The following is a 14404-nucleotide window of genomic DNA, read 5'->3' on the forward strand; positions in this document are numbered from 1 at the left end:
CTCGCTGCTGGGCTGCGGCCGGGCGGGGACCCGCAAGGTAAAGGGCAGGGCCGGCAAGGGGAGAGGGGCGAGGAGGAGCAGCTTTTCGGGTTGTCCCTGCGCGGTTGTTTTGGGGCTTCTGGGTGGCACGTATCCTACCAGGCACCTCCCCTCAGTCGTAACGGAAGGGCTGGTTTGTTTTGTCTCCTTTCCTTAATTTTGTTTTTTTAATCCGGTGCCTTGCAGGTGCTGCGGCTGGGAGCGCTGGGGGTGCGAGGGGGGGCCCCCTCCGCGGGGCTCTGCACCAGGCCGGTGGGCTCCGGGACGCCGCCGCCCCCAGCGAGTAAGATGCTTGTTTCGTCCTTGGCTAAATAAATAAACAAACAGAAATGGGTGTTCAGGAAGGGAAGTCTCCTTTTCTGGTGCTCTCATGGCCTAGGGAGGCTTCCGCTCCCTTCAAGCGAGGAGTGCCTGTCGGAAGTTGAAGTCCCTCTGGTTGTTAAATAGGGAAAAAGAAGTTTGGAAATGCCCGTGGCCACGCCTCTGAACAGCTGATACGTGAGCCAAGAAAGTACAAGGTCATCAGCGTGTAAACGGGGATTTCTGTTCAAATGTGTAGTATGAAAACTAAAAGTAAAGGTCTGGTAGGAATGGGTCTGTGTGGGATATATTCATACTTTTAGGCCACACTACGAGCTTGATGCTTCTTTCCTGCTTCCCTTCACCTTAGTATGTCAGCTGCTGTGATGCTTGACCAGACTTATGGAGAACTCTCATTATGTTGTCGTAATACAAACAGTCTTTGCAATTTGCCTGAAATTTGGTGGGAATGGGTGCAGCGAGTTACTTTTTCTGATGAGGTGCAGAATTTGATTTTGATCTTCGGACGTATCCCCCTCATCTTTTAAAATATTTGGGTCAAAATCATCCCATTTTACAGAAAGAGAAAGACTTGCAGGATCCCAGTGTCTGCTCCAGGCAACAGTGTTGAGAAGCTGCAGAAAACAACTACAGCCATGCTGTGTTAAATTTAGTTATAATGCTGACTGCTAATGCTATAATGCAAGGTACAGCATGGACCTGGGTTTGGATGCTGCAGTGCATTTGCTGTTCAGAAGTGTTTGAGCCCCTTCTGTCCCTAACCAGTCAAAACATGAACACAAATTTCCAAGAGGGATATTTTGTGCAAAATGGTGTTTGTAAATGGAGGCTCACTGGTTCAGTGAGTCTGATTCCCATCCCAAATTGGAGATCCGGGTGCTTAAACAGAAAAGCTCATTGGGACCGTATGTAGGAGTAATCAGGCTTGTTGACAGGATCACTAAAATAGTATTTGTAGACTCTGGCTTTTAATGTTAGCCTCTTAAATGCCAAGGCAAATAAAAGCTTGATTGCTACATTTAAAAAGCCTTTGCTTCCTGTTATGATTTATTTTTAGCATTATTTTAAGCATATTGGAGTTGTACTTTAGCATCAGTTTCTAGGTTCATTGTCCTGCAGCGCTGATTTCAGAAGGTGTCAGGAGACCTCTTAGGCCACTTCTTTCAGCCAACAGCTTCCCCTGCAGATGACTGAGGTTAGTCAAGGTGTATAGGATGCAGCTGTCTTTTTCAGATTTTAGCTGGAACAGGGTGTGCAGATTTTCCTTGCCTTGATAAAATGGTCAGGTTTACTTACAAAGACAATAATGGGGAGTAGATGCATAATTTCTACATGCCAGCTTTGAGTGTGAACGTGTTTTAAACACGTTCTGATAACGATACTGATGTTACAAGCATCAGTGAGGCTGCATCTGGGAATAATATTCTTGTTGCTGATTTGGATGTATTGCTCTTCTGGCAGAGGAATGCAAATACAGATCAGGTGGTACAAAGTTTGAAGTGCCCTAATTCAAGTGTCTGTACCAGTTGTGTTAGACTGTGATTAAAAGCTGAAACATTCTTCACATATCCAAGTACTACGCTTTAAAGTATTTTTCCATTTTTCTACTGTTAATGGGTTAATGGTCAAGTTGAACATTACCTGCCTTCTTGGTTTCTTAGGTTGCCTTAGCATTAATTCTACTTCAGCTTTTGCTCAGCCGTTGCTTGTCCGTCATTCCTTTGGTCATTCTTGTGTTAGTCTGACCTTCCTGTGTGTGTGTGTCCTTTGAAGAACTCCTCAACCTGGAGTGATTTCCTTGCGTATTAGTTCCTACAGGCTGCTGTTTGGCTGTGTCATCCATGCAGGTAGGCTTCTCTCAAAGGTGCCTGCCCGTCCTCCTGCTTCCCCTCCTGCTCTGCCTCCCTGCCCTGCGCCTTCCATCTGGCAGAGAGAAGTACGTGTCTGAAATTACTCAGAAGTATTACCTGTATAGTAAACTGAGGGTTTGTTTTTCTCCCATTTGTATTTATATTAAGTACACTCTACTTCTTTCTTAAATACTTTGCCTTTAATTTAATGTGTCTGTCTCTTCTGTGATATTTTCGTTTAGACGTTGCTAAAAACTTGCTTCTATTCAGAACTAATTATAGGAACTCCTTGATTCATACAAGGTATTACTGTAAGTACTAGTAAGGGGGAACACTGCATCTAGTTTATTTTCTTGTAAAGTAGAGCTGGGTTTCCAAATTATCTGGTAAATCGGTACAATAGACTGGAAATCTGTGGAATTACACTGCTGGTTGAAAGTGATGCAACTCACAATGGAGTTAGCTTTGCTACAGCAAATTTCAGCAGTGGCTTATCTTAATGTGCTCCCAGTCCTCTTTCTTCTTCTGTTTTCGGTAACCACAGCAGTATTTGCTGTTGATCGGCCTCTTGAGGACAGCATTGGCACAAGCATCCAAGGAGCATTTGGTACTCTCTGGAAGGGCCTGAAAGCTGCTGCGTTCTCTTCAACTGTTAGCTCCTTGTCTGGAGAATTTAACTTAATGAAAGTATCCATGAGGGGAAAGAACTAAAGGCAGGCTAATGTGAAGCATTAGGAGATCTTCTAAGACTTTTTATGAAGAAGTCTCAAATGAAAAACAGGAAGTAGAGACAGTGAAGACTGGAGGAGATAAGGCCTCGGGGAAATTATGTTAAACTGTGCTAAACACAATTCAGTTGCTAGGTCGCGTGGACAGGTGTACAAGTAATACTTCCATGTATGGCCTCGGGTATCTCTTATTCTGCTGCTTTGTCTGGGGAGTCATCCCTCCCTACTGCTTTAAAGATAACTATTGCAAGAGGCTGACTGTTGCTGTGTCTGTTTACTGTGTCAGCTGCTTCGCTGGCCTCTTCATAGACAAATACTGTCTCTGTAGCAGCATATTTGAAGAGCTTGGCTGACAAGCTATCTTAATGTTCATTTCAGATAGGAAGGTGTCTGTAAACCATTTCCAGTGGTGCAGAATTGAAGCACTGAGAAAAACAGCTCTTGTGAGGAGTCTGGCAGAGCAAGGAGCAGAAGGCATTGTCTCGGGAGTTTCAGCATCACAACAGCAAAAACTGTTCAGTGCTAACTAGAACTCTAGTGTCTTTAATTTAAAATGTCTGAAAACTTTGTTTCGTGATGCCTGTATTTAGTTTAATAACTTCTTTCAATTTGCTTTTTGTATGAGATAGTCACAGAATTTTAACTTTCTGAGATTAAGATCACTAATTGACAGCGGTGTCGGATATAATGATGATAATCCTCTTTATGCCGTTTCCTAGATGTAGTGGCACCACAGGGGAGCGCCAAGCTGCTAGCCACCAAGGCAACAGTTGAATTTCCTAAAATGTTGTCTTCTAGCTCTCTCCCAGTATCTACAAACAAAGGTGAGACCTTATCTAGTACTAACCGTGAGGAAGCTTCAAAACCATCTGCTGAAGACATGAGGATGTTCATGTCAAGAAAAACTGTGGTTGCATTTCCTCAGCGGGTAGCTGTTTCCTCTCTTGAGGAGGAAAACCTCACTGCACCTGCAACAGGAGGAGGCTTGAAGAAAGAGCTAGTCGAGGAAGAAACTTCATCATCATCCAGCTCTGATTTGGATTCTAGCTCGGATTCTGAGGAAGAAAATGATGGTGGTGATGATGATTCAGAAGTTGCCATTAAAACCAAGGTTGAGTTTCCTAGACGAGACTCCATCTTTTCTGAGAACATAGCAGTAAAGGCATCAATGCTAGCAAAAGGCAACTCGTCCCAGAAATCCCACAAGGAATACGTAGCTAAGAGAAAGCCAAGCAAAACAGAAACTGATGTGTCTCCTATCAAGCAGGTCACGCGTTCTAAGACATCAGTCCGTCATGAAACATTAAAATCCAAAGCAAGAGACACCAAAGTAAAATCAACTCCAAAAGAAGCAGGCCAGCAGAAGCTGGTCTTAGAACCACACATGGTTGAAAGCCAAGGCCTGACCAGAGTCACCCATAAATCTGATTATTTGGAGGAAAAGTCCATTGGAACCCAGGTAGCAGCTATTAAGCTGAAAGCTTCATCCGTGACTCGGGGAGACAAAAAGCAAAAACCGATATCTGGAGGAAATGAAAGAAAGGTGAAGGAGGCACAGGAGACACTAGCAGAAGTAACTGCTCCTAAACTGGAAAGAGAGGCTTCTGGAAGCACAGTGTTGGTGATGGGCACTACAGCAGAGGAGGAGGCTGTTCAGGAAGCAGGAGTCCAGGCTGGAGAAAGCACAATAGAGGGTACACCTTTAAATTGTTTGAACTGTATTGATTCATCTGGGCTAGGGTTTAACTTTTTTAAAGGGTTTAAAAACCTTCTCTGCTCAAGATTCTCTGATCTTTATACTGAAGCTTACTGTGTAGCTGTGACTTTCCGGAAGATAAATTCTTGCTTGTTGCTAATTGGTATAAGAGCTCAGTAATACTTGGTTTCCAGTTGAAGGGAAGCGGTCTTCATTTCACAGTATTTGTAGTTTCATAAACCAGTTACTTATAAAATGAAAACAAGATTGTTTCCACTGTGAGCAAAATCATGGGTTTTATATGACAAAAATTGTTTTCCATCTTCTCTTTTCTCAGAAGGATTTGGTAGCTGCCTTTCTCCTAGGCCAAATTTGATACCATCTGATTTTTGCTTAAACTCTGTTTTTTTTCTTTTTTAATTTTTTTTAATTCTTGCAGTGTTTTGTATTTCAGTAGACTTCAGGAAATCATAGCGTAATGTGAGAAACAGATACTGATTCTGAGATTAGTGGGTTGTAACTGAGTCACATTGAAGTAGCACAGAGCTGACCTTGTAACCCAGTTTTAGTAGTGAGTTGGGGATGAGACAGTGATATCTTTCAGGAAAGAGCATTCTGTATCATATAATAATCTCCTTAGCTATAGTTCCCTATTTAACTTATTTACTTCCAGTCCTGTTAACTTACCTGCTGATGTCTTTCTGTGTGTGTTTCAATAGCAAATGCCCCTCTGTCATGATCGGTGGTGGTTTACCATTCTTGCCTTTCAGTTTAGGCAGCGTACCATTCTTAAACCAACGCCCCCAGTTGCTGCTTTGAATTAAAGAATTTGCCTGCTTGGCAGTAAAGCTGCTTAGAATCATCCTTCAGGTTGTATTCTTGCAGCAAAGGCCAGGGGGGTGCAGGTGGACAGCAAATTGGACAGAGCCAGCAACATGCCCTGGCAGCAAAGACCACCAGTGGTAACCTGCACTGCTTTAGGAGGAGTGCTGCAAGCAGGCTGGGGAAGTGAACCTTCCCTGGTGAGATGCACCTGGAGTGCTGCGTTCAGTTCAGGCTCCCCACTGCGAGAGAGATGTGGAGCTACTGGAGAGAGTCCAGCAAAGGGCCACTAAGATGATGAAGAGACTGGAGCATCTCTCCTGTGAGGAAAGGCTGAGAACTGGGACTGTTCAGTCTGGAAAAGGCTCAGAGGGGATCTTATCAATGTACATAAATTCCTGAAGGAAAAGTGCAAAGTACTTTTAAAATAAAATTTTTTTTTTTTTTGTACTCGAGAGTGATGGAGCCCTGGCACAGATTGCCCCAGAGAGGTGGTGGAGTCTCCATCCGTGGAGTCTCCATCCTTGGAGTCGCTCAGAAGATGTCTGGACATGGTCCTGGGCAGCCTGCTTTAGCTGACCCTGTTTGAGCATTTGGGGTTGGACCAGATGACCTCCAGAGGTGTCTTCCAGCCTCAACTATTCTGTGACTCTGAAGTGTCTAACAGAGTTAAGTGACAATGGGAATGGTTTTAAACTGGAAGAGGTAGATTTAGACTGGATATTAGGAGGAAATTCTTTGCTATGAGGGTGGTGAGACACTGGCACAGTTGTGGATGCCCCCTCCCTGGAAGTATTCAAGGCCAGGTAGGATGGGGCTTTGGGCAACCTGGTCTGGTGGGAAGTGTCCCTGCCCATGGCAGGGGGTTGGACTGGATGAGCTTTAAGGTCCCTTCTAACCTAAATCATTCCATGATTCTATGACAAATAATTGCTTTTGTACATCAGTTTCCAGGATAAAGTGCTCAGTAAAAGACCTGCCCTCTGTTTTAAGAGGTTAGTTGGTTCATCATTTGATTAGGTTTAAGGTCTGGAATCTAAACTTACCTTCTTCTGTGACCGCAACACAAATGGTAAAATGCAGCGCTGTTTGCAAGTGACATTCTTATTTACTTGATCCTCTGCAATCAGCAGCAGAAGCTTTCTTTAAAATAAAAAATGATAAAGGCTATTTGTGTAGTTACCTACAGATGATGCTTTTCTCCCCATTCATCCACAGTGGAGTTCTAGATGCTCAAGCAATTATTTTTCCATATTGAAGCTGATATTAAGAACCAAAAAATTAGTTCAGTTAACTTCAAGTATGAGAGGGAAGAACTTGGTGTTAAAATGTGTCAGGGATTCAAGGTGAAGGTTATGATGCATCCAAGATCCATGAAGCAGTCTCCCCTACTCTGATGTGGTAAATCCAGAATAAGGCTAAGTCCATGTGACAAACTTTTCCTGCAGATCTCTATCGATGGGGCAGTGGTACCGCTGTGCCTTGGACCCATCATCATCACACCAGCAAAACCCTTTTGGGTAGGACCGGGGCTTTGCTGAAAACAGCGCTTTTGCTGTTGATCTCTTGCTCTGTGGAGGTGGTAAGGCTGTAACAGCAGGAAAGCTGCTGCTGTGTACATGCTGTAACTCTACTGCAGCAGCTGTAGGAGAGGTAGGGGTTAGGACAGGCGAATTCACACCCCATTTCTGCTGGTGCAGTGTCTTTGGGTGCCAGGGGTAGCAGCGAGTTCAGCCTAGGTACGCTGTGTTCCGCTGTGTGTCTCCACTGTGTATCTGTCACTGCTGTCTCCAGGCATATCTTGGCCTGGAAGGCGCCCTTGAGAAGAGCTACTGCTTTTCCAGGTTTGATGTTCGCAGTTAATGATGCCCCTTGTAGCCTGCACTTCTGCCCTGTGCTCTGTTACTCATCAGCAGGCATGCTGAAGCTGTAAAAGCAATTTTTCTCATTACAAAGCTGGATGCGAAGGTGGTGTCATGCACTTTGCAGAGCAGGCATGTTCAGCCGTCAGTAAAAACTGCTGACTTCAACTGCAAAGCAAGTAGGAAAATAGTAGCGTGGTAACTCAGAGATGTACTTCTGATTCATTTTGGAAGAACATCCTGTGAAATGCTTGCTCTTTAAGAGAGAAAGCATAGATGAAGTCTGAAGTATGGGGAGGATGAACTCGGGGATAAATTTTTCCTTCGAGAAGCCAAGTACAGTGTATTTGGGCAGGAAAAATGAGATTCCATCTGCTTTTCTTCCTGAGCATCTGTCTCTTAATTTGGAACAACTGTCTCTTGCAGTTTGAATGTACACTTGCCTATGCTTGCCTGTTCCTAGGTCTATTTGCAGCAAAGACCACATCATCTGGCTTTTGTATCTGTAGTGGTGTCTCCTGTCAGCTCTCAGTAGGAACTGAGCAGTAGGCACAGGGATTTTTCCTTTCCTAGGTTGTCTGTGGTGTTTTGCTGAAACCATGCCTTACTACATTGCCTTTTACAAGCAAGTCTTGCTAAATGTTATGGATACGTGCTCTTAAACTGATAGCATTGCATTGCAATAATTGTCGTAATTAAAGGGCAGTTCTGGTGTTCAGTTGCTTGAGTTCTTGTATTTTTATTGCAGACAGTTGTATTACAAAAAGAAGCTTAATATAATCAAATTATCACATGCAAATTTATATGACAAAGCTTTTGACTAGATTATGCTTATGTCTTTCCTATTGTTAAAACTCTCGGAATATGAGAATAAATTAACACTGGGAGTAAAGTTTTATTTCTTGCAATTGCCTTGGTTGTAAAATCAGCCTGTAACAGCAGCCTTTTATGTAAATAGTACTGCCTAAATTTGCATCATGTTCTAAAAGTATAAGAATTTATATTGGCTTTAATGTGAAGGAGCTCTGGATAACTTTATTAGGTTATTCTTTTAAGAAGTGATGATACAAAGTTTAGAAGATTCCATTTAGAAGAAAGGAAACTTACATCAAAGGCTTTTGATATATTACTGTTCAGTGTAACCATGTTTGAAATTAAACGGTGGAGATTTCAATAATTCCATCACTTCTCCCCATGGAAAAAAACAGTCTGTGAAGTAGTTTTAAGAGCTGTATCTTGTGGTCTGACATGGTGATGTATCACTTGTACTGCTGCTTTGACTCTCCTGGCTTGCTAAGAATGTCACCTACTGTTCTGGCTGGAGTGAAAACCAAGGCAGCTATGAAAAAGCCAGGAAATGCAGACATATGTCTTCAAAATAGAAATGAAATGTTCTGCCCTATCCTCCCCCAGCATTAGCTTGGATGTGAAAACCTGTGCTGTATTGGATGACTTGTACTGATTCATGTTCCCCTGCTGCATACTGATGTGCCGGTTTAGGACCAGACAAGGTAGCAGCAGAGCTTAGTAAACTTCTCCTTCTGTTATGGCTGCTGAATTTATTTATTTTTTTAATGTTGATGAGGTATCTGACAGTATGTGAAGGCTGGCTCAGTAATTAAGAATATTGTCCTTTGGTGTGGCATCCTTGTAGTCACCAGTTACTGTTTGTTTTCACAGAGACCACAGCAGCTGCTAAGCCTGCTCCAGAAGAATTTGATAATTCTACCTACAAGAACCTTCAGCATCATGAATACAACATTTATACCTTTGCTGATTATGTTGCGATTCTCTCAAAATTCAGGCAGCCTCAGCCATCTTCTGGAAGACCATCACCAAGGCACTGAAAGAAACACATTTAAAACAAATGCCCAGGCAGAATGATTGATTGTTCTATTTAGCACTGTTGCTTCACCTGTATTGTAAATCAGAGATATAATTATTAGATAATTAATAAATAAATGTGTGATAACTCATGCTTGTGCTTTCTTGGTTCTTGGAGTCCCTTACTTCTTGACTTTTGTGAATGAGCTGCAAATTGATCATCATTAAATGAAAATAGCTTTTCTGCTTCTCATTTTATATTAATTGGTGATAGTGTAAAAAAATAATAATAATAATAATAATAATCCTAACTTTTCAGTGTCTCCAAACTTTTGATACTGGCTGTTCTTTCAGTACAGTGTCAAAGGACATAATGACCCTTGTGAGTATGTCTGTGCAGTATGTGCTGTGATTTTAGGTGGTGGTATCACCGTAATGCAGCGAGCTGTTCTCCCTGCACACAAACGTGTTCCCAGCTCTGAAGAGGTTATGTTTGCTCTAGATCTGAAGTTAAAATCATTGGCTGGAAACAACATATTTGTCTTCTATGGCAAGAGTGTGTGTTTTGTGTTAGTAGAGGAATGTAAGTTTTTGTGATGTGATTGAAACACTTAAAAACCTCTGCAGTTGTAAAGGGAGAACATACAACTTCATTTAATCTTCTGCTGGGGATTCTAGCATCCAGGTTCTGCAGTAATAATATAAAATGCAGTAAATAATTTAAAATGTAGGAAAATCTCGATGGGCAGTTCCTAATAAACTATACTGCATAGATTAAGCTGAGAAATAATTTATATCTATGGGTAGAACCACTTGAATATTATTTTTAAATGCAATGAAAATAGTATGATGGTAAAATCAGTTCCTGGTACTAATTGCTTCAGGGGGCTACATTTCAGTTCCCACTTTTTAATTTCCCCACAATAAAAGTTAAGATTGCTGTCCAGCTTCAGTCTCGCTCTGCAGAAAATGTGAGAAATGAGGCACTTCTCAATGTATGTTATCAGCGGTTACAGTTGGTCTCAGTAAATTTTGTGTTTCCATCCTATTAGTAACAGTCTTCTGCCCTCTGGGAAAACTGCCTTGATGACCACCAGCTGTTGTGGGTTTAGTTCCATTTTTGGCTTCTTGTTCATTTTGGGGTTTTTGGTGTTAATTGGTCTTTGAGCAGTTGTACTTGCAATGGCTCCAGCATTTTCCATCACCTGTCTGTATTCTTTCAAGCAACAGAATATGCAAGATCAAAGGGAAAAGGGAGCGGGCTTTAGGAGCCTATCTGGGTATCAGACACAAATCCCTGGCTGCAATTAGTAGAACAGCTATTTTATACTCTAACTTGGCAAAAATGAGGTAAGAAGGATCAAGAGGCCTACATCAATCTGCTGTGTAGAATTTTAAGTCTCAAACCTCTGGGAAGCAGTTTTATTGTCCTGTAAAAACTAAAAAGCGTATTACTGACTCTTAACTATGAAATTTAAAAATCAGCAAATGTATAAATCCATGTGCTTAGGAATAAAGAGCAGAAAGTCACTTTGAGGCAGCAGTGGTACCACATATGCTTTACTTGTAAAAGGGAAAGAAATTTGCTGTTAACATTAAAAACATGAAAGAATAAGGAAAAGGGTCTTCCTTTATTAAGGGCCCACCGGATAGCCCCAGGAAAGCTGTTGTATTTTGCTATTACCTGAGAGTCCACGTAGTAACCTGAACCCTGTAGCTTAGATCTGTGTTGGTGCTGAACTCTGTTCCTAACCATTTGTCTTGTGATTACAGAAAAGGAGGCTGCAAATTGTCGGGTAGAATCTGAGCAGTGAAAGTTTAATGTAGTCTGTGGACGTGCTTGTGTATTTACTAACTCTGCCCGCAGTAGCTGTTGGCTGTTTGGAGTCAGACGTGTTCACCCAGTGCCCTTTTCACTTCTAAGGAAGGTTGGTGTTATAAACACCAACTTAATCAGCTAGGGAGGAGTGGGTTGAAACAGAAATGTGTCTTGCTTTCGGTCAACTCCTACGCTCTCCTCAGTCGCATTTCTAGCTAAGGAGATTCTAATCTGTATTTAGGCTAGGCTTTCTGCTGCCCTTGGTTCATGATTACAGCAAAAATTAATGGTGAACGCCATTCCTATCTGTGTAATCCTATTTCAGTGTGTTCCAGAGAGATTTTCTGCACCTCTGAAATCAAGCTGGAAGTCAAGTAATTTCACAGCTCTCCTGCTACACATGGTGTGTGTCTTGTGTTCGTTTTGTTCAGTGAAGCAGTCTGCTCCGGGAAGGGCAGATAATGCGAGGAAAGGCATCAAGACTTTTTCCCACTGTTGGGTTTTCCTGAACTTCAGTAAAAAAGGGTTCATTTTTTTCATACATAGCTATTATTAGATGTTATTGTGTTTGAGTCATATGCTAGCATTTAAATTTCAAGCAGGATGTGATACAATATGCTCGAATTCTGTAACATAAGTGAGTAACTTTGTCTTGCTGTTGTAGGCACTTCATAGATACAGCCAGGGACCTTGTTTTAAAGAATGTATAATCTAGGATATTAACATAATTCCTGGAAAACCTCAACTGTGAAAGAAAGAAATTAAGTCTGTTTGGTTTCTGTGAAAAACAGCTCCTGAGAACCAGCATCGATTTCAGAAGTGGGGTTTTCAGTGTAAGTAGCGTGTTACTGTGGGAGTACACAAAATTTGGAAAGTGGAATCCGCTAATTTCTCGAAAAGATGAAACAGCTGCTTTCCGTGTCAAAGGGAGAGCTTTTCAAACATTAGGTATTTATTTTTTTCTCTTTAGTGTAGCAGACTTAGGTTTCCTGCTAATAAAATTGATTTTCATAATTTCCTTCCACTTAGATCCTTCAAAAGTAACTTTTGAACCCAGAAGGTCCTGGACAGCAGTCAAAAACCCAGTAGTCTGAGGTCCAGAAGTAATAATGCAAGCAGAGTTTGTGGTCATCACTTTAGTTATTACAAGGTCAAGATTTTTCTTGATCCTCCTGGTGCATCCTTTGGCATCCAGTCATGGTAAGCCCTGCAATCTATAAGGCTATCTTAGATATTTATTTTAAATTTCAGAAGTGTGACTTTTAATTGGGTGCACTTACAGATCTTCCAACTTTAAAAAATCAAAAGGCATTCAGTGCATCTCACTCTGACTGGATTCCTGTAAACTCATAAGTTGTAAAAAATTGGTCCTTAGTCTTTTCTCCCACCACAAGAGATGCCATCATCTAAGATACTTATACAGTTACGTCAAGTCTGGTCTTAACGTGATAGAAAAATGATGAGATTTTTTTAAGGCTATTAAAAACCTTGTGTGCAAGGGACTACAGGGGTGGTTTCTGTGAGAAGCTGCTAGAAGTTTCCCACATGTCCTACAGAGCCAGTGTCAGCTGACTCCAAAACGAACCTGCCTCTGGCCAAGGTCAAGCCAGTCAGCAATGGTAGGAGCACCTCTGTGATAACATATTTAAGAAGGGGGAAATGGTGCTGCACAACAGCTGCCAGAGATAAGCGTGAGAATATGTGAGTGAAACAACTTTGCAGACACCCAGGTCAGTGAAGAAAATGAGGGGGAGAGATGCTCCAGGTGCCAGAGCAAAGATTCCCCTGCAGCCTGTGGCAAAGACCACTTCAGGCTATCCCTTTTCAGCCCATGGAGGTGAATGGTGGAGCAGAGATCCACCCACAGCCCATGGAGGACCCCACACTGGAGCAGGTGGGTGACTAGGGAGGCTGTGACTCCATGGGAAGTCTGTGCTGGAGCAGGCTCCTGGCAGGACCTGTGACCCCATGGAGAGAGGAGTCCATGCTGGAGCAGGTTTGCTGGCAGCACTTGTGACCCCACAGGGGACCCACGCTGGAGCAGTCTGTTCCTGAAGGACTGCACCCTGTGGAAAGGACCCACGCTGGAGCAGTTCATGAAGAAGTGCAGCCATGGGAATGACTCATGTTGGAGAAGTTCATGGAGAACTTTCTCCAATGTGAGGAACCCAATGCTGGAGCAGGGGAAGAGTGTGAGGAGTCCTTCCCTTGAGGAGGAAGGAGCAACAGAGACAATGTGTGATGAACTGACCGCAATCGCCATTCCCTGTCCCCCCTGCACTGCTCAGGTGGAGAAGGTAGAGAAATTGGGAGTAAAGTTGAGCCTGGGAAGAAGGGAGGGGTGGGGAGGAAGCTTTTTTTAAGATTTAGTTTTTATTTCTCCTTATCCTACTCTGATTTGATTCGTAATAAATTAAATTAATTTTCCCCAAGTCTGTTTTGCTCATGACAGTAATTGATGAGTGATCTCCCTGTCCTTATCTCAACCCACAAGCCTTTTGTTTTATTTTTCTCTCCCTTGTCCAGCTGAGGAAGGGAGTGAAAAAGCGGCTTTGGTGAGCACCTGGCATCCAGACAGGGTCAACCCACCACAGCTGTCTCAGGAAGACGTGCAGTTCTTCCTTCAGCTACTCACAGTAATGAGAACATGAACTAAGAACAGTCATCAGACTGTCCACGTCTGCTGTAGGAGAGCAAGACTTGTAAGCTTTATGCTGACCAGCATCCCAAAGCTCGTGAAGTGCTTTGGTGAGATTTTGGGATCTTGTGGCATTTGAGAGGAAGAGTAGGAGAAGCTGGTGAGGGCAGCCACTTGTTTGTTCCAGGCTTATGCTTCAAGGTATAACACACCAGAAGGGGGCTCATGTTAATTTTCCTAATTTTTAGCGTGGCATCTTCTGTAGTGAAAGAGAAGGAACCTGGGAGAAGCCCATTCCTTGAGACACTATGCAGTAGCACGGGGCAGGTTCAGGTCCCCACTGTGTTCTGCTGTGAAACAAAAAGTCTTGGAGTCATTCTTGGTCGCAGTATTTGCTAAACGCCTGTGATTTACGGCCCTCCTATGCCGTTCTGTATTGTATGCTGCAGTTTTGTGCAGAGTTGAACTAAAGGAGTGAACACAATGAGGGTAATGTAGACACATTCGTACAGGGGCTTTGAACACATGAGTGATTGATTTTACAGACTTGGTGTTCTTGTAATGTGGCTTTGTTTGTTTATTTGTTTTAATTTTGTCCTTTGAAAGAAACTCCTCCGAACTCTGGGTGATTTTAGTTAAACTATAGTTAGTTAAATATCCTGTTGAGTTTTTAGCTCATCCTTCTCCTCTCATGTGATTCTATTTCATGGCATTATATGTACTTATTTATCTTTTCTATGAATCTATGGTTTGGGTGCTGATGTATTATCCTTAGTGTTCATCTTAGGGTGATACCACTCGCAAT

At 42.5% G+C, this 14404-nt stretch overlaps 1 protein-coding gene across 1 annotated transcript; it reads left to right on the forward strand.

Annotated features, from left to right (window-relative positions):
• Window positions 1-225: 225 nt before the first annotated feature.
• NDUFV3 (NADH dehydrogenase (ubiquinone) flavoprotein 3, 10kDa) lies at window positions 226-9165 on the forward strand (the record flags this gene model as incomplete). Its single annotated transcript, XM_010187336.1, has 3 exons — window positions 226-322; window positions 3748-4632; window positions 8999-9165. Coding segments are annotated over 3 exons (1149 nt in total), but the record flags the coding sequence as incomplete, so codon positions are not given.
• Between the last annotated feature and the right edge of the window lie 5239 nt (window positions 9166-14404).

This window comes from Mesitornis unicolor, unplaced genomic scaffold, assembly GCF_000695765.1.
Source record: "Mesitornis unicolor isolate BGI_N332 unplaced genomic scaffold, ASM69576v1 scaffold13926, whole genome shotgun sequence".
Lineage (NCBI taxonomy): Eukaryota > Metazoa > Chordata > Aves > Mesitornithiformes > Mesitornithidae > Mesitornis > Mesitornis unicolor.